The sequence below is a fragment of the Typopeltis vanoorti genome, chromosome 12 (genome assembly GCF_054136105.1).
Source record: "Typopeltis vanoorti isolate ZY-2024b chromosome 12, IOZ_Tvanoo_1.0, whole genome shotgun sequence".
In the NCBI taxonomy this organism is placed as follows: domain Eukaryota; kingdom Metazoa; phylum Arthropoda; class Arachnida; order Uropygi; family Thelyphonidae; genus Typopeltis; species Typopeltis vanoorti.
In genome coordinates this window covers 72,290,986-72,312,020 of record NC_143560.1, presented here as the reverse complement: position 1 = coordinate 72,312,020, position 21,035 = coordinate 72,290,986, and the positions used below count along the sequence as shown (strand labels likewise).

General features: G+C 34.2%; 1 protein-coding gene across 3 annotated transcripts in view; it reads left to right on the top strand.

Moving 5' to 3' along the window:
* Positions 1 to 21,035, top strand: part of l(3)76BDm (trafficking protein particle complex subunit 8 homolog l(3)76BDm) — a 447,636-nt gene that overhangs the window by 43,957 nt on the left and 382,644 nt on the right. For all 3 annotated transcript variants that reach the window (XM_090401248.1, XM_090401249.1, XM_090401247.1), the window contains exon 2: positions 2,480 to 2,680. In XM_090401248.1, the coding sequence (XP_090257374.1) occupies positions 2,480 to 2,680 (201 nt within the window). The remainder of the gene's footprint in view (positions 1 to 2,479; positions 2,681 to 21,035) is intronic.

The window sequence follows — 21,035 nt, the reverse complement described above, 5'->3', positions numbered from 1 at the left end:
TTTGGACATCCATTCATATAGGATTAGATGGAAATATACCAAAGTGCTACATAAAGATTATTATAAGTCAGAAGTACTGTTTTTGGAGTTAGCAGCCATGAAACATTCCATCCTCAACAAGTACAGCTGTATCAACTTCCCAAAAATCTGCACAACAATTATTTTATGATCAAATTAATACTTGTAGAACCTCTCTTTATCCAACACTAGACCTCAAAATTATTATTATTACCTAAGACCCTATGGAGTCAAAGACTCATCTAGGAGGTCCTTTTATCATACACACAGCCTATCATATCGTGTTTTAAATACACTCAAATTCTCTGCAGACACCACACACTTAGGCAAGGCATTCTAATCATTCACAACTCTGAATAAAAAAAACCTGCTTCTTACTCCCCTACTCACACCCTCTTTATACAGTTTTCAGGGATGACCTCTGGTTCACCCCTGATCGCTCACTATTTTCTGTAGAACCTCTCCAGCATTGATCCGATGACAACCCCTTAAAAACTTGTAGGTCTCTATGATATCTCCCCTCTTCCTCCTGTCCACCAGACTCTGCAAGTTGCATCTTCTCAATCTTTCCTCATACTCGACATTCCAGAGGTTAGAAACTACCTTAGTCAGTCGCCTCTGGGCCCTTTCCAAAATCTCTTCATCCTTCTGAAAACCAGGTGACCAAACCTGGGCACAATAGTCCATTTGTGGCCTAATCAAAGCCTTATACAATGGAACAAGAATCTCTCTACTTCTACAGGTCAGTGTCCTCAGCATCATTCCCAGAAGCCTTTGTGTTGTCTTCACAATTTTGGCTGTGTGTCCCCTAATTTGAGATCCTTATCCACTATCATCCCCAGATCTCTTATTTCCTCCACCTCCGACAATATATCCTCACCAAGCATAAATTCTGCATCCCATTTTTGTTTTCCAAATTTTAAAATCTTACACTTTGCAACATTGAACTCTCATCCCCATTCCCATGCTTAATCACTCAATTTATTCAAGTCTTCTTGTAAGTCCACAACATCTTCTCTACTCTTCATGGTTCGTCCCAACTTTGCATCATTTGCAAACAACTGAATATCTCCATCCAAATCTTCACCAATATCATTAATATACAAGTTAAACAGCAATGGCCCTAAAACAGACCCCTGAGGCACACCACTAGTAACTTTCCTTTTCCTGGATATCGCTCCCCCATACACAACTTGTTGATACCTATCGGATAGCCAATCTCCAATCCAATGCACCAATGTAATATCCAACCCCATCCACTCTAGTTTGACTATCAACTTATCATGCAGTAATCTATCAAAAGCCTTTGTGAAATCTTAAGTATATTACTATGTATCCTTCTCCTCTGTACATGGAAGCAGTCACTTTATGTAATAAGTAAGTAGATTACTAAAACATGACCTCCCTTTAGTAAATCCATGCTGTCCATGAAAGATAATACCATTGTTGTCAACCCAATTCTGGATCCTAGTTCTCACAAGCTTCTCCAACAACTTAACTCCAACACCTGACACACAGATAGGTCTATAGTTTGTTGCTTGAGTTCTATCACCTTAAGCATCAAACTATAGCTTTATCTGTGTGTCAGGTGTTGTAGTTAAGTTGTTGGAGAAGCTTGTGAGAACTAGGATCCAGAATTTGGTTAACAACAATGGTATTATCTTTCATTAGGACTATGTCTTGGTCATTACAATTTTAAACCATTCTCCACTATTAACCAATCTTTGCTGTTTGTGTACTGTGACAAGATTTTTTGTGCTCTGAAGATGCTGTGTATAAACCAGTAAAATATTAGTAGCCTAATAATTAAATACATCGTATTATTTTATTTATTTATTTTTATTTTTTGTGTTGTGAATTAAACTGCAAACTGCAAAAAAAAATCAAAGATGAACATTGCCAACATGCTTTTTTACATGTTTACCAAGATTTTTTTGGCTGTTTCAGTAATTGTTTTAGTAGAGAAGCTTAAGCTAGAGTTAGTTTGCAATCCTTGGATCATTTTGCTACTTTTTTGATGTGATAGAACATTAAAAAAAAACAAAAAAAACTGAAATTTACTAAGATTATTAATAGAGCATTACAATCTTTTTCCTGCATAGGCCAAGAGCTTTTCAAAACAATCAGTGCAGATAATTCCTATTGAATTAGTATATATGTTGAAAACACAAGCGATATCATTAGTATCAACTTTAATTTGAAATAATCACTTTTGTTTCCGTTACTAGAATAGTGTGGCTTCAAGAGTGTTCTGTGCTTATAATTGCAATATAAACTTAAAAAATCAGCCTTATATTATTTATTTTTTTAAAAATCTAATATGTGGTCATTATCATATATTATATGCAATTTCTGATAAAAACTATAAAACTTATTGGAAACATTTTGTAATTTTCAGATGTGGCTAACTTTTTTTTTCTGTATATATTTGTTTTTTTTTCTTTTTTTTTTCTGTCTTTAGTATCTATTCGAGATCAGTCTGGATTTTCATACAGCATTAAAAATCTACGAATCGTTATGAAGAATATGAACTTTCAACCTCCACCATCTGCTGTAGCTAAAAAAATGTTGAATGATACTGTATCTAACTGTCATTTTCCTGTCACCGATGGAATACTCAGTAGTAATTTATCTGTTGGAAACTATGATTTTAAATATCATGGTAAGTTTGATCGTTTTGAATTGATATTTTAAATATCGAACATTTGTTCAATATTTAATATCAGTGCATTGCTTTGTTATACTGCTTTAAAATTATTTTATATTCAATGGAAGGAAGTGTTATTGCAGAGGTTCAGCTAAAGAACATAATTTAAGCTAATACAATCGCCCTATAGAATTCCATAAAATATTCTGTTAGAGATTGCTATAGTCCAACCACATAAGCGAGAGCTCTCATTGGCAGACTGCCAAGAAGAGTCGATTCATGTTGGAGAGAAGAAAGAAATAAGGTGGTGTACGAATTTGTCACCAACACGTGAAATCACGTACTTTATATGTAAAATTTTCCAACTGTTATACAAGCAAAATAGTTACCACTTTAAAAATTACAATGATCTTAAAAGAGAAGTTAATTTTTTGATGTGTAATAATAAACACTCATCCCACAATACGGATTGATTACCCTATTATCAGAATGGATTCTCCTTCTTTTGACATGTACAGAAGTGTCGAAGGGTCTTGTATCTGTGGGTATACTATAAACCTTATATCCTCATTATCTGGATTTCCTGGCATCACTTTGTTGCTCTCATTTATTGTGCTCCTAAGGTTTGATCATCACATTGACCTCTTTGATTGTATAAATAATATATTTCAGAGATAGCTCTGAAAGCTGATTTCTTATCTAAACAGTGACATCATCTTTCTTTGAGATTTCAGCGTTGATAATTCAACCTTTACAGATCAAGTTGGAAGAGAAGTGAATTATTTCTGTCATTAATGTTTTAACAAATTATTTACCTATTAATTAGATACTAGATAATTCTCATCATTCTCTCACCATCCTGGACTTTTCTTTAAGTAGCTGTCCCCTCATATGTTTTGTAAATGTTAACTCCTCTTGACAACTCTGACCATAACCTTGTCCATATTTCCTTTTCTGCAGATCAACCCACATGACCTCTGAGATTTGTATGCTTCTTTTTCATCTGAAATTGTCCTTTCTGTGAGGGCCTTCATTTCCTGTTTCACACAAAACCTCTGAACACTACTGTCAAAGAACTAGAGGATGAGAATGGATGGATGCATTCTTGAAAGCCTATGTAAACTTTGTCCAGGTAAAACTTTTCTCCTACTCAAATGGCAGCAGCAGTCACTTTCTGATCCCTCAGTAAGGTTCTTGTGCTCAACCTTTTGCTCTTCTATGCTCACGTCTCTCACATCCAGAGAGTTGTCATACTTGAGAATTTGATCTTCACGTAGTTGGTAAAATTACAAATAATGACATCACAACAATTTTTCAAACTTTTCAGTTATAGAGGGATTGGTTTTTCATATAATTGATAAAATTGCAAATAAAGCATTACAATGCTTCAGGTTTTGAACTTTTTAAATATTAGATAAGGGTTCACTGTTCAGATAATCAGTAAAGCTACAAAAATGGAATCACCAAAAATGGAAATTCTAATGGAAATCCTAAATTTTGTTGCTATAGCTTTTGCATCATCTCATGTGTAGGATTGATCATCATCATCATGATTTAGGCCTAGATTGGCCTATTCTGGCCTTAGAAGTCATCTTTTTCCTAACGGTTTGTAATTTAAGGCTTGTTTTGGTAATCTTGCTGTTTTCATTCTTTCAACGTGTTCCATCCATTTGCGTTTATATATTTTAATTATGTCCTATAAACTTCTACTATAATTCTACTATAATCTACTCTTTCCTCTTCAATATACCATATTCCTCCTGTGAGTTTAAATTTGGAAGAAGGCTAGTCCAGAAGCCTTAAGCTACCAGTCCTATCACCGGACTATCCATTGCCAGGTTAGTCACCTGACATGGAGAACATTATTCTACTTTTAAGAAGACAAAGAAGAGTAATCAAAATGAATCTATGGAAAATGACCCTGGAATGGTGTAGGATTGATAATAATAATAACCTAGAATGACTGATTCTGTTATACTATAGTTTGAAAATATCAGCCAACTAGAAGGGCAGATATTAAACAATTAGATGTCATGTAACTCACTGTGTTTTAAGTTGCTAGTAATTATGTAGATTTATCTTAAATTTCATTTTCAGTATATTGGTTTCAGTTATAATTAAGATATTGTTGATGTTTACCTCCAGTTATTGCTCTCCTTACAGATATATATTATATGTTAAGTGAAGGTTTGTTTATTTTATCAGCCACTTATATCCCACTTTATTTATAATGGATTGCAGTAAATAGTTATAGCAAAGGGTATAAAAGAATGGTGAATTTTTCTTGGTAAACATTTGTTTAACAATGAAATTGGACTCCCTGGAGGTGTCAAATAATAATAAATATTAGTATTGTTTTATCATACGAAATCCATATAAATCATTTGTCTTGCATTGAGATTCACTTTTTTTAGTAAATGTAAAACCTTTAAAACAGTTTGAATAGTCATTTAAATAGACATTTAATGATAATACAAATGAAGAAAAAAATTAACAAATGCCTATGAAATTTCTGTGGTGTTAAAACTGGTTTCCTCTGTTGTTCAGTTGGTTTCTGTGAAATTCTTTTGATTGGTAAGACGATGCAGATAATCTTTATCAGGACACTTGGTGAGTTAGTCAGGTCCATATAGATATATCAGGGTGTTTCCTCTTAGAAACTTTTTTTATTCTCTCACAGCCAGGCATTCTGTCCAAGAGAACATATGCAATTTATATACAAAAATTATTTAGGCATAAAAGCCATTCTGGGTAGACAGGCACTTCAAATACTGCAAGTGGACCTGCTACTACTGCAAGTTATTATTACAACCAATAATGCTAGTTGTAATTTAGCTGAGCTGATGGTTAAGCAAAAGAAAGAAAAGTACAAAGGCTTTGTTCACATTTCATGTCAGTTTATTTGATTTGGGATTTAGCCGACCAAATTGTATTCTTATTGGTTAAACCAAAATATAGAATGATGGTACAACATGACAAAATTTCATGCCGGCTGGGGCGTCGCCCGGTTAAACAAGGCCCCCGTTGTTTTCGCCAGGGAACCAGGGCGAACAGCGAAAAGTCAGCTACTGGAACAAATCTGAAAATAAACCCCAACTCAACATCACCAGAGTTAAAGATCGGTACTATCAACGTAAGAAGCCTGAATGGCAAAGAAATGGAGCTAGCTGAGGAATTAGATAAGTACCAGATTGACATAATAGGGGTGACTGAAACAAAAAAGACCAAAACTGGTGAGCTCTTTCTGAGCAATAAATACAAAATGTTATATTCAGGCAATGACAATCAAGGAAAAGAAGGAGTAGCCATAGTATTCAACACAAAATATGAGGCTAATCTTCTTGAATGGCAGGCAGTCTCAAGTAGAGTAATGTGGGCAAATATGAGAATGGGGAACTGGACAATGAGACTTATTTGTGCCTATGGTCCCACAGAAGGTTCTACTAAGGTAGAAGTGGAGGAATTTTTTGAGGCTTTAGAAAAAGCAACTGACACAATGAAAAATGAAAAGTTGGTCCTTGTTGGGGATCTAAATAGCAGAGTAGGAAATGATTGTGAGACATACAAAAATATTTTGGGAAAATTTGGAGAAAAGAGCAAAGCTAATAATAATGGCAAATATCTGTTGGATTTCTGCTCAGGACATGGACTGGTCATTACTAACACCATGTTCCAACATAAAAATGTGCACAAATTCACATGGAGAGAAGAGGCTAGGAATAAGAAAAGTCTCATTGACTATGTTATTGTTGATAGTGATGTTTTCTCCCTGGTGCAGGACACCAGAGTGTACAGAGGATTTGAAATTGGAAGCGATCAGTATTTAGTCTTGAGCAGGATGAAATTGAATTTCATATTGAAAAGAATAACATGTAAGAAAGTTTTAAAGCGAATAAAAGTTGAGCAGCTCTCAGATGTGAACTGTAGACTAAAATACACAAAGATTATTGAAGAAAAATGAAAGAGTTTGAGAACAGGAATCAAACCTTGGAGATTCAGTGGCAAACTCTGAAGAAAACATTGATTGATTCTGCCAGAGAGGCATGTGGTGAGGTTGTTTGTAAGGATAAAAAAATCAGAACTCCCTGGTGGACACAGGAAGTTAAAGAGGCAGTGAAGGAAAAGAAGAAAGCATACCAAAAGTTCCTGTCAAATAAGTCAGCTTGTGTTCTTAGAGAATATAGAGACAAATGCAAGAATGCTAAACACTGTGTAAAACTAGCTAAACAAAAGTCATGGGAGGACTTTGGCAAGAATATAGAAAATAAATATCAAGAAGGTGGCAAAATATTCTGGAGGTTGTTGAAGAAACTTAAGAATGGAGGAAAGAGTGCTGTAAAAGGAATTAGAGATGATAAAGGTGACATGAAAACTGGAGAAAAAGATATCCTTGAAGTATGGAGTAATTACTTTGAAAAACTGCTAAATGAAACAAGCAGTGATGACAGCACAGTGGTAAAAAACACTGACCAGGCATGCAGTCAGGAATACATATCCATACTTGAAGTAGAAAAAGCCATCAAAGGCTTGAAATGTGGAAAGGCAGCAGGAGTAGATGATATTCGACCAGAAATGCTGAAGTATGGTGGTATAAGAGTCTTACAGTGGCTGCACTGCATAGTTCAGAAAGCCTGGACAGAGGGACGAATTCCCGATGATTGGAGTAGAGCTCTCATAGTACCCATATATAAAAAGGGAAATAAAACTGCATGTGAGAATTACAGAGGTATTTCCCTACTGAGTGTTCCTGGCAAGATCTATGCAAGTATACTTGAGAAACGGTTGAGAAGAATTGTGGAAGAAAAGCTTGGTGAAGAACAAGCTGGATTCAGGCCAAATAGAGGCTGTCAGGATCAGATCTTCACTTTATGACAAATAGTTGAGAAAGCATGGGAATATAACAAAGATCTGTATTTAAGTTTTGTCGATCTGGAAAAGGCATATGACAAGGTGCCAAGAGAGAAGCTATTCAATACGCTGCAGTTATATGGTGTGAATGGGGCATTATACCAAGCAATACTTAGTCTTTATTTGAGTTGTAAGTCAGCAGTCAGAATTGAAGGAAGTACAGGAAGATGGTTTAATGTTAAATCTGGTGTGAGACAAGGATGTACATTATCCCCTCTGTTATTCATTATCTATATGGATCACATTATGAAGGAAAGTGGTATTAAACATGATATCAAAATTGGAGATGTTAATGTCAGCTCTTTGCTTTATGCGGTTGATGTTATACTTCTAAATAAATCTGCTACAAATCTGCAAGATTCTCTGACTAAAGTGAATAGCTGTTGTAATAGATATGGTATGATGGTCAGCAATAAAAAAACAAAGACAATGAAAATAGGCAGAATCATTGAAAATGTTAACTGTGTTGTGAATGGAGAACCTGTGGAACAAGTTAAACATTTCAGCTATTTAGGCACGATTTTTACTGAAGATGGTAAATTAAATATAGAAATAGACAACAGAATCAGTAAAGCTGGTATGGTGGGAAGTCAATTGAATAAATTCATATGGAATAAGAGAGAAATTAGTCGGAACACTAAATTAGCTGTATACAAGACAGTGTTCAAACCAGTTTTAACTTATGGATCTGAGAGCTGGGTCAGAAGTAAAACACTTGACCAAAGACTAGAGACCACAGATATGAGAGTCCTGAGAAAGATTATAGGCATGAACAGATGGCATCAATGGCAATATCATATTAAAAACGAGGATATTAGGAAAGAACTTGACATTGTCAGCATCCAGGAATGCGTTAGCAGAGCTAATCTCAGGTGGTATGGTCACTTAAATAGAATGGGCGAGGAAAGATTAGCAAAACAAGTGTTCTCTGCCAGGGTGGCAGCAAAACGACCCAGAGGAAGGCCAAGATATAGGTGGATTGATACGATACAAAGTGCTTTAGACGATAGAAATATAAGATCTGATAATGTTGGAGTCTTGACAAGTAACAGACTGATTTGGAGGAAAATTGTAGATAGGAAATTAATAATGATGTAATTTTTTTCATGTAGTACTATCATATCCTGTACACCCCTTGAGGGTACATGGCAGGAATTTGATGATGATGATGATGATGATTATTTGATGGTATTAGTTACAACACAGAATGATAAGAAAATAATATTTAACTTATTTGCTGATATTTTGCTGGTATTATATACAACATCTTCAGAGAACAAAAACTGTTTGTCATGGTACACAGACAGCAACAATTTGATTAACAGTGGGATCAGTTTTAAGTCCAATTGGTGCCATCTGTTTTTGAATAGAGAGAGAGAGAAAAAAACAAGTATTAATTTGATCTTAAAATGACTGTCTCACAAATTTTTGGTAAATTGATACAGCCATACTTGTTGAGGTTTGGAGAATGTTTAGAAACTGCTGCTGATTCCCAAAACAATCTCTCTGACTTATGACTTCTGTGTAGTTCTTTTTTTGTACTTTTGGTTTCTTCATTTTATCCTGTGTGAAGGGGTATCCAAGGCATGGTCTGCTAGTCCTGACTTGCCATAATGATAGTGCTGAATATATTTTTTTATGTTGTCCAAGGCAGATGTTAACATTTCTTCCTGTGTGTCCATTGTAAGTGAGGTCGCAAGTACAGGACATTAAATATGCTCCTCGATGTGAAAAAAAAGAGTTTGTCCTTAGGTGGACGAATGAGAGTTGAAAATTTGATATATGGTTTAAATGTAGTGCAGAGCTAATATTTATTAAGCACTCTAGATATCTTTTTTTGGATGTTCCCTGAATATATGGGATGGTAACAATTTTGCTATAGTTGTGCATATTAGGCAATAAAGTTAACCTTCCTACCGGCTAGGACGTCTATAGACGTCCAAATAAATCTGGATAAGATTCAGCCCACCTGTTTAAAGAACCTGGATAAGAAGTGCAATTTGACTGTCATGTCCATTAGAAGGTGTGATAAACCCTCGCGCTGAAGAGAAATGTTAATCGGATTATCTCCTGTTCGTAGCTGCCTCTCAGTTGCCTATAACAAGAAACGGACTTTCTTGTTCCATGCTGGTGAACTGGATTTTAGTTATATATGATAGACTAAAAATAGAGAAATTATTTATATTTTTGTTTTCTCTTTTTATTGTACAATACAATTTTAATTTCTGGACAAAATAAAGGTCTTGCATAATTTCTTCACTTAACCAATTTAATTTTTTATTTTTTTGCGCTAATTTTTTTCTAATCGCTACTAGACAAAAGATTTTTCTTTGTTCTCGAAGAAATTAATTCACGATAATTATTTGGAATATTCTTTTAAAAAAAGAAAAGAAAACCGGCTGCCGACGTTCCAGGTTATATTAATTTTATTTTTGTACAAAACCATGGAAATCGAATAATACTTAACAGATTTCCTTTAGGACACGCTTGAGCAACTTTGCTTTATAGAGAATAACATCAAATTCTTTAATCATATTACTAAATTTTTTCTTCATGTTGTATAGTAATCTGTACTTTCACTTTCTTGGTTTCCTTGTATAATTGGTCATTACAAAATGAAATTAACAGTTATGATTTAAATTTATATTTTCTGCATAATTCAGATATTTTATTCTCCAATTTTTAAAGTAAGCGATACATTTGCTTATTTTTATCATTCAAAATATGTATATCAAATGTGAAAGTTTATTTCCATATTTTTACAATAGAATTGAACTTTATTTCGCCTCTGATAGTTTAACCCCCCCCCCCGTTGCATTACTATCACACACCCGAAAACTGTTATGAAACATAGGTACAGTTTTTATTTAATACGTTATTTTTCTCTAGTAATTGTTCCACATAACTTTAATTTTTCGATTCTGAAACTATGTGGTGATTATTATAAATTAGCAAATTATAAATCAGACAATATACATATTTTGTGATTATTATAATTCAGGAAATTATGTGATATTCGGATACAAGTGAAATTAATATTTAAAACCACTGTCATCCTTCAAATGCAATATCAGAATAAAAAAAGTGAAAAACCCGAAGTTTCGAAATACATTTCGAAAGCCCGCTCTCGAAATGTATTGGTCTACAGACTGGATTCTGAACACGCCAATGTTTCATGATGTTATGACTGAAAAACAATTCAGTCTCATCATGAAGTATTTGCATTTTCAGAATAATGAAGAATACGATCAGGCAACACATCCTTGCCCAGTCCTCAACAAAATTTATGATTTTCTGATGAAAATCCGTCAAAAATGTAGATTACTCTACATTCCTGAGAGAGACTTGAGTATCGATGAAAGCCTTATGCCATTCAAAGGTGGACTGAAATGTAAGCAGTATATTCCCAAAAAGAAAGCGAAGTATGGAGTAAAATTTTTTATGCTTTGCGAATCGAAAAGTGGATATCTTTGGGATTTCAAACCTTATACGGGAAAGCAAACTGTAATCGAGCACGATAAATATTCAGATCTCCCCTTGTCGATGCGTGCAGTAATGCAGTTACTAGACCCTTTACTGGGGAAAGGTTACTGCATTATAATGGATAATTACTATACATGTGTCCTGAACTCGCTGATTTGCTTTTACAGCATCTTACAGATAGTTATGGTACTGTAAATGCAAAAAGGCGAAATATGCCTCCAGATCTGGCTTCAGGAAAGCTATCGAAGGGGGAAATCCGAACTTATCAGCGAGGGAAAGTCTTTGCACTACGTTGGAAAGACAAAAAAGATGTTTTTCTGCTATCTTCCCTGCACAATCCATCAGCGGAATCCCTGAAGAAGCATGGTTTGAAGAAAGAAAAACCCATTGCTGTGTGTGCATACAACGACACTATGGGTTGAGTCGACAGGTGCGATCAGCAGCTATCATTCTACTCTGTAATGAGGAAACAGCATAAAAAATATTACAAAAAAGTGTTTGGACATGTTATTTGAATTTTGAAGTGTTTGGATTTTGTTATTTGGAACAGTTTCCTCCTGTACAAGAAAAAATGTTTGTCTACCATAACATATCTAGAATACAGAATAGAAATTGCGAAAGCATTGCTGCATGCACATGCGCCTTCTTCAGCAAGCAGAAAAACAGGAAATCCTGCCAGACATCTGAGGTTGAACGCTGCTAACTCCAACTATTATCCCGAAAATCTACCACCAACGGCTAATAAAAAAAAAACCTCCACCCAAATATTATGTATGTAATAAAAAAAATATCAGAAAGGAAACAAAAATCTGGTGCCCTGAGTGTAAAATTGCTTTGTGTGTTTACCCTTGCTTCAAGGTGTTCCACGCTGTTCAAGAATTTTAAATTCTGAACAGTATGAAATAAAAAATGTTTGTTTTCAAGGCCATCAAAACAGTCCTTTTCAGGACTACAAATATTGATAGAGGGATACCCGAATGCACTGTTTCTTTTTCATCTTGAAGGCTAATTTTTCAGTTCTTTTTTGACACAAAGAAACTGGAAAGAGTATTCCAGGTAAAGTATTTCATCAAAAAAATAATGAAATAAAATCTACCCTATATATATATAAAATGATAAGCTTTTTTATGTCATGTTTATCGAAACGTTTTGAAACTCAGGGGCTACCCTGAGTGTCGAGTCCTTAAAATTCGAGTCATCAGAATTCAGTGGCTGAACCCCCTTTCGAGTTATCACAATTGAAGGAGAACTGGTCTACCATACCAGAACACGGGGGGTTTGGCATAGCCCCCTAGTTAATAAATGAAATATATAAATAATAACGGGAACATTTTCACCTTGCCAACACTCAACATTGATGTGATATGGGTTCCAAATTTCTTGTTTCGGAGATATATATATATATATATATATATATATATATATATATTACAAAGTTTTGTAATAAAAATTTCTGCTACAATGAAGTTTGGCAGAATGAACAATATTATTACCACCTTATTTCTGTTTCTCGTGTGGGAGAAAAACGGTAAAATGTCACTCTTATAATTATATGAGATGTTATAATGACAAAAATAGTAAGAAAAAAGTCATTTGCAGTTTCTCTTCAAAACACAAAGAAAGAACATTGTAAATTCAGCCAGTGGAAAAGAAAATACTACATATTTTTCTCCTGTTATCTGATTTTTTTTCTTATAGTTCAAAGAAGAAATCACTGCATATAACATGAAGTCTGCAGGAGGGAAAAAAATCTGGAAATTGGTTACATTATAACGAATAGAGAAATCATGTCAGAAAAATTATTCACGTATGATTCTAATCTCAGCAGACATAACATTTTCTTCTAGATTAGATATCTAAAGTAACATGAACCTTTGCTACTGTTTTACACTAAAATGAATGGGTATGTTCTCCAAGTGATTTACGTTTGTAACAGCTGTCTTGCGAACGATTTATGAAATAAATTATCTGAAATATCTGCAGATTGCCTAGGTCTATATCCCCCCCCCCCCAAAAAAAAGAAGATTATGAAACGCATATGCGCCTTTTCTTTGAAAATAATTCAAATCCTCTTTTTCAAGATAATTGTATGATTTAATTTCTAACTTTTGATAATAAAAGTGAAACTGATCATTATAAATTAAGCAATTATTTTGGCATAAATAATATATAAGCATGTAAACGAAATATCAGTATTTCTGTTAGAATATAGGTAATCAACAATCGAAAAGGAAACAAGACATTCTTGACATATTCTGCACTACAGCCTGGGGCACTTTAGTGTTCTCCCCTTTCTTCTCAATAGCACTGAGAGTAATAAGCCTTCAACCTTTCCTCCAGCTAAGAGGAGATTACCAAGTATTTAGAAGACGTAGATTATTTCAGAAATAGCTTCCAGCAGCAGAAGTAATATTTAGATTTTTTTAAAGAAAAACAAACAAAAATAATACTACTGAACTTTCTTTTGTGTGGTATGCATATAAACAATTTTGCATGGTGAAAATATAGCATATTATTTCTAAAATTTCACATAATTTCAGCGGGCAGTAGAACAGCTGGTTTTAGATTGCAAATAAATAGAACAGAATTAGAAGTTTCACAATACAATCTGATTGCCGTATATCTTTTGTCAGAATGGTAAAATGAAGTAATTGATTTTGAATGCTGTCTAGAAAAGTTTTCAAACCTGTGAGTTCTAAGAGAGGATAAGGAGGGGGGGGGGAAAGCATTAGAAAATCTTCAAAATGAAAAAGAATTTTGAATCATTCCGTATATGATATTTTCCTCATTATATTTTCAACATATCTACAAGGATGTGCACTAGATATTATCGTAATATGCATAATACAAATAAATAAATAAATAAATGACGAAGGCGAAGAATCACTGCTAAAATATCATTGGATATAAATTTTTGATACCAAAAAGACACACAATCGGAAACCGAGTAATGCAATGTAGCATTTTAACATTTTTTTTTATTTTGTCTTTATGAATAACAAAAAATCGTTTCTAAAACTGAAATGTGATGATCCATATAATGCTATTTCGCTAGAAACGAAAGAAAAAGGACATTTATTTCAATAAATATTGTTTAAAAATATAAATATTTGACATAATATTTTCAAAGCAAACATTTGAAAATTCTGAAATTCGAAAAAAAATTATTCAATTATTATACGTAAAGTGAAAGAGCAACTCTTCCGGTGCACTGATTTGTAGAATTACCAAGTATTTATAAGACGTCGATTATTTCAGAAATAGCTTCCAGCAGCAGAAGAAGTAATATTTAGATTTTTTTAAAAGAAAAACAAACACAAATAATACTACTGAACTTTCTTTTGTGTGGTATGCATATAAACAATTTTGCACGGTGAAAATATAGCATATTATTTCTAAAATTTCACATAATTTCAGCGGGCAGTAGAACAGCTGGTTTTAGATTGCAAATAAATAGAACAGATTTAGAAGCTTTACGATACAATCTGATTGCCGTATATCTTTTGTCAAAATGGTAAAATTAAGTAACTGATTTTGAATGCTGTCTAGAAAAGCTTTCAAACCTGTATAGAAATTTAGAGTAGTTATGCAATTCACTTCCAGGAGAGAATAAGGAGGGGGGGGGGACATTAGAAAATCTTCAAAATGAGCAAAAATGTTGAATCATTCCGTATATGATATTTTTCACATTATATTTTCAACATATCTACGAAGTTATGCACTAGATATTATCGTAATATGCATAATACAAATAAATAAATAAATGACAAAGGGAAAGAATCACTGCTAAAATATCATTGGATATAAATTTTTGATACCAAAAAGACACAATCGGAAACCGAGTAAGGCAATTTAGCATTTTAACATTTTTTTTATTTTGTCTTTATGAATAACAAAAAATCGTTTCTAAATCGAAATATGATGATCGATATAATGCTATTTCGCTAGAAACGAAAGAAAAAGGACATATTTATTTCAATAAATATTATTTAAAAATATAAATATTTGACATAATATTTTCAAAGCAAACATTTTAAAATTTTAAAATTCGAAAAACAATTATTCAATTATTATACGTAAAGTGAAAGAACAATCAGTGCATCTCTTCCGGTGCACTGATTTGTAGAATAAAATACACCAAATTCACTATCACTAAATAGATTCATTGCAAAAGCTGATCAGTGGGCATTTCAGGATTGATTTTTTTTTCGCATATGTGAAATTGGTTTCAATTTTCGGGAAGAGACACAATAAATCATTTTAGAGGCAAGAAAGGTCAAATAACTTAGGACAGTAAATGAAATTCTAAGCAACACAATAGACGTAAAGACAGGGGGAGGGGACACAAAGGTCACTCAGCAACAGTTAATCCACTAATGCTATAGAATAGCCGTAACGAGATTAACGGCGGAGGAAGGTAATGGCATGATAAAAGGTAGAATGCCGACGAAGTTTTGATCCATGAAAAAAGCTAGGGAGAGCTGACTATATCATCCACAGCGGCCGGTTGGGAGGTTAATTACTGAAAATAAAAGTCACTTCCTGGCCAAAAGAAACTGTTATAAATTCAAGTCTTTGCATGTAAAAACACCTGGAAATATGGAGCATTTAAAATTCACAAACAAGATACACCCCTATGTCTAATATTGTAGATAGTATAAACAGTTCTACACACAAACTTGCTAAACATTTGGCTAAATTACTAGCTCCCCAGGTAATTCTTCCTTTTTTTGTTAAAAATTGTGTTCACCTAAAAAGTGTATTAAAAGACCATATTTTAAAGAGTTCAGACATAATGATTAGTTTAGATATTATTTCACTGTTTACCAGTGTACTGTTAACTGAAATCCTGGATTTGCTAAAGTCACATTTTCCCCCAAAAATATATTTCAATTATTGAAATTTAGAGTACATGCTGATTATTTTGCATAGAAAGGGAAGATATACAAACAACTCGATGGGACAGCCATGGCTTCCCCCTTTAGACAATTTTTACATAAAACATTTAGATAACCAAGCAGTCAATACAGCCACTCTCAAACCAGTGGTTTGGCTGTGCACTTTCTTTTTGTGTTTGCTTTGTGTTTGCTATTTGGCCACATGGTCCAGACTCATTAGATATATTTTTAGTGCATTTAAATAGCCAACACCCTAAAATCCATTTCACAATGGAACAGGGACCTAATGACTGTCTGGCCTTCTTAGATACACTAGTCGCACCTTCTTGATGGTTCATTATCTTTTTCTGTTTATAGAAAACTTACACATAGAGATATTTGAACAAACAGTCACACCATCACCTAGCTCAACAGTATAATATCCTAAAAACACTAACTCACAGAGCCAGATCTATCTGTTCCAATAACCATGCTCCTATCACTGAACTTACATGCTTCACACTTTTTTTTTAGCTAATGGTTATAAATCCTTAAAGAACAGACAAAATACTAAATGCTCCCCTGAAATCCCCTTTGTTGTCTAATATGCAAGACTACAGCAAAACTGTTACCATCCCATACATTCAGGACACTTCCAAAAAGATATCCAGAGTGCTTTTAACTACATTTAAACCATATATCAAATTTTCAACTCTCAGTTATTCACCCCTCTCTCTCTCTCTCTCTCCCTCCCCTTTTTCACATCCAGGAGTGTATTTAGTGTCCTGTACTTGGGACCTTATTTACTATGGACAGACAGGAAGAACTGTTGACATCTGCCTTGGGCAACATTATATTCAGCACTATCATTATGGCAAGTCAGGACTAGCAGACCATGCCTTGGACATCTCTTCACACCGGATCAAATGGAAGAAAACAGAAGTCATAACTCAGAGATATTGTTTTTGGAATCGGCATCAGCTTCAAAGCATTCTCCAAATCTTAGCAAGTATGGCTGTATCAGTTTCCCAAAATTCTGAGAGACAGTCATTTTAATCTTTTTTCTCTCTCTCTCTTTATCCAACAACAGATGGTGCCAATTAGGACTTTAGTTCTTTCTGTTGTCTGTTACAATACAGCCACTATGTTTTTTATTTTTTAAAACTGATCCCACTGTTACTCAAATTGTTGCTGCTGACATACTGTGACAAAAAGTTTTTTTTGCTTTGAAGATGCTGGATATAATGCCAGTGAAATATCGGCAACTAAGTTAAATAATAATTGCTTTCTTATTATTCTCTGTTATGAATTAATACTGTCAAATAAATTGACATAAAAAAGTTTACCGTTAGCTGAACATCGTTCTAGTTGAGGCAAATAGTTTATACTTGCATATGTTGCTTGGTATTTGATGCTTATTGTTGCATTTCTTTTCATTGTTTGCCATTGTTGTAACCATTGGCACTAAGTCTGAATTAGGTATGATAGCTTCTTTTGAATCTGTTTACTAGATGTCACTTAGCATTAATCATAGATATTGTACAGCTCAGGTTGGGTATTAGAATAATGTAGTATTCCTCTTAAATCCTTGAAAGAATACAGAACATTTTACTAGCTTTCAAGAAAAAATTCCCATGTCTGGTCATTATTTCCCTGAAAAATTACTTCACCATCTTCCTAAATTAATTCTGTTTTCCCTAAAACTAAGCCATTCTTGCTTGTTGGTTATTTCCACATCTCAGTGACTTTTATCCAGTAATTGTATTCACATTTGGAATGAGATAAGAAATTTGTTTCATGAAGACCTGATTAACATCTGTTATATCTTGCCTATCATTTGAATGTGGCACTTTCTTTTGCAAACATCATGCACACCATATAATTTCTAAGCAGTTCTGTAGGTATCTGTAAATTTTCTCGACTCAGTTTTCAATTTTCTAATGGAGATTGTCACATGTGCTTTCCTTATTCCATAATTCTTTGAACTAAATTTTGAATGACACTGATTATGAAAGCTATATTGATATTTTGGCTGTTCTGTTTACATTTGTCAGGGATGGAAAACTGGTTATGTAGCACTCCCCCCCCCCCCCCCCTTATTCATTGAAAATTATGCTACTCCACTAAAAAACATATGTACTAACCACAGTAATGATTATTTAATTGTATGCTATTCCAACTTTGTTTCATTTTTTTTTTTAAGTTACTATACATAAAGGCCTGAATTTTATTCTTGCCTTGCAACATATTTTGCAATGTATGGTTTCACATCTACTTTGTATAGCCTCTGTACAAACCATGTGGCCCCAAGGAGTATAATCCCACTTCTTTTTTTTTGTGACTTGATAGAAGGCAATTAGTAATCAGGAAGCAGAAATCCATTTTATACAACATAATATATAGAATGATTTACTGCTTTCTGTCATAACTTCAGTCATAACTTCTGTCATAACTTCAGGAGCTTATAGCTGAAATCAGCTCAAAATGACCAACCTTTGTCTCTATATACGTTGCGGTTTATCTCTGAATTGAACAGGTGACTCATTAATTCATTATTATTGTCTTTTATGTGGGGTATAGAGCCTCCATAGCTCAGTTGATATAGACGAAGCCCTTTGATTGGAAAGACCTGGGTTCGATTCCCGTCGGTGACGTGAGGAACCTTTATCTGGTCTCTTTTGATGAAAGGTGAGTTAGCTTGTCTCATGCAGAGGTAGGTTTTTTTTTTTTTTTCACCTGGAAACTTGGATCTTTTGTCCCCCCCAGAACAGGCAAACCAGCCCCATGAACACATGCATCTACAGACATAGAACACTGGGAGGAATAGGGCTAACCACTTTATCCTCGAGTTATGAAACCCAAGAATAGTTGGAAGGTCATGGTTGCTTAAGTGCCTTTTAGGACCACTGATGATGATGATGATATGGATATAATCAATAATCTTACTACGAATACTTACTTACTTACTACGAAGTGTCCAATTTTTTAACACCTCAGGTTTTTCATGTCACCAGAAATAAAAATCTAGTGTTGAGATCTAGAGACTTAGGTGACTGTTCATGGAAGTGATGAACAAGAATGTAACTCCATGTTTCAAATGGATGAAAGTTATATTATACTGAATATACTTATGAGATCTGTTCAAAATTGCTTGTAGTGAAATGACTGTGACACAAAAAGACATTTGGAGTTTAATCCTCTTTGAGCCTCTATAGCAGTGATGGCGAACCTTTTTACCCAGGTGTGTCAAACTTTTTTTTTTTTTTTTTTTTTAAATATTGACGTTGTTGATGTGCCACTTGCATACATGCATTATAAATGTGACTACATAATCATAGATGGTGACTTATACATATCATATTAGGCTATTTATTTAATTAGACATTGATATAAAATCTATGAATTCATCATCATCATCAAATTCCTGCCATGTACCCTCAAGGGGTGTACAGGATATGATAGCACTACATGAAAAAAATTACATCATTATTAATTTCCTATGTACAATTTTGCTCCAAATCAGTCTGTTACTTGTCAAGACTCCAACACTATCAGATTTTATATTTCTATCGTCTAAGGCACTTTGTACCGTATCAATCCACCTATATCTTGGTCTTCCTCTGGGTCGTTTTGCTGCCAACTTGGTAGAGAACACTTGTTTTGCTAATCCTTCCTCGCCCATTCTGTTTAAGTGACCATACCACCTGAGATTAGCTCTGCTAACGCATTCCTGGATGCTGACAATGTCAAGTTCTTTCCTAATATCCTCGTTTTTAATATGATATTGCCATTGATGCCATCTGTTCACGCCTATAATCTTTCTCAGGACTCTCATATCTGTGGTCTCTAGTCTTTGGTCAAGTGTTTTACTTCTGACCCAGCTCTCAGATCCATAAGTTAAAACTGGTTTGAACACTGTCTTGTATACAGCTAATTTAGTGTTCTGACTAATTTCCCTCTTATTCCATATGAATTTATGGAATAAGAGGGAAATTAGGGAAATCCCACCATACCAACTTTGCTGATTCTGTTGTCTATTTCTATATTTAATTTACCATCCTCAGTAAAAATCGTGCCTAAATAGCTGAAATGTTTTACTTGTTCCACAGGTTCTCCATTCACAACACAGTTGACATTAATCAAAAAACAAACTGATGGCAGTTTAAATCTATCGGTGTACAGAAAACCGACCAATACAGGTCGCTACCTACATTTTAACTCCTCTCACCACATATCACATAAACTCAGCATTATACACATGTTAAAGAAAAGAGCTATTTGCATCACAACGGACAACAAGACCCTTCAAGATGAGTTAAAATTTATTTCCAACAATCTGTACTTGAACGGCTATCCAAGAAGACTAGTCAATAAAATCCTTTTCTCTGAACCACCACAAAGAGAACAAGAAGAGATTCAATATATAAAAACGATTGCAATTCCGTATGTAAGTGGCATCTCCAATAAGCTCACCAATCTCCTCAAACAACACAAAATAAGAGTAGCATTTCAGCCTATAGATACTATTCATAAACTACTACGATCTCCAAAAGACAACCATCCTTTCTACAAATATGCTGGAGTCTATAATATTCCATGCTCATGTGGCTCTAATTACATCGGACAGACTTCGAGAAGCCTCGAAATCAGGCAAAAGGAGCACATTGGCTATGTCAAAAACAACAGACAGGACATTTCTGGCCTATTGTCTCATTTCTCCACAACTAACCATGTCATCGAGTGGGACAAAAGCTGTTCCCCTTACTTAGAGGAAGATTACCATTCAAGAATGTTCAAAGAAGCAGCCACAGTCGCCCATTCTACTGTGAACGTTAACAGAAATCAAGGCCTAATACTCCCAGAGATATGGAAAACCCTAATCAGAGCCTTAAAAATGGAAGAAATAAACTTTAATACAAACTACAGAAGGTTCCTCAGCAACAGCTAGCTGATCTTGTACACGCGATACGTGTTTCACTCACGTTCGATACTATTTTATTTGTAATTATTCTAGTCAGTTTTTATTCTTGTCAGTTTTGCAGTTACGCATAATTGTGAGAGTGTTTAAACCTATATGTAAGTGCCCTGAAGAAGCCAACAGA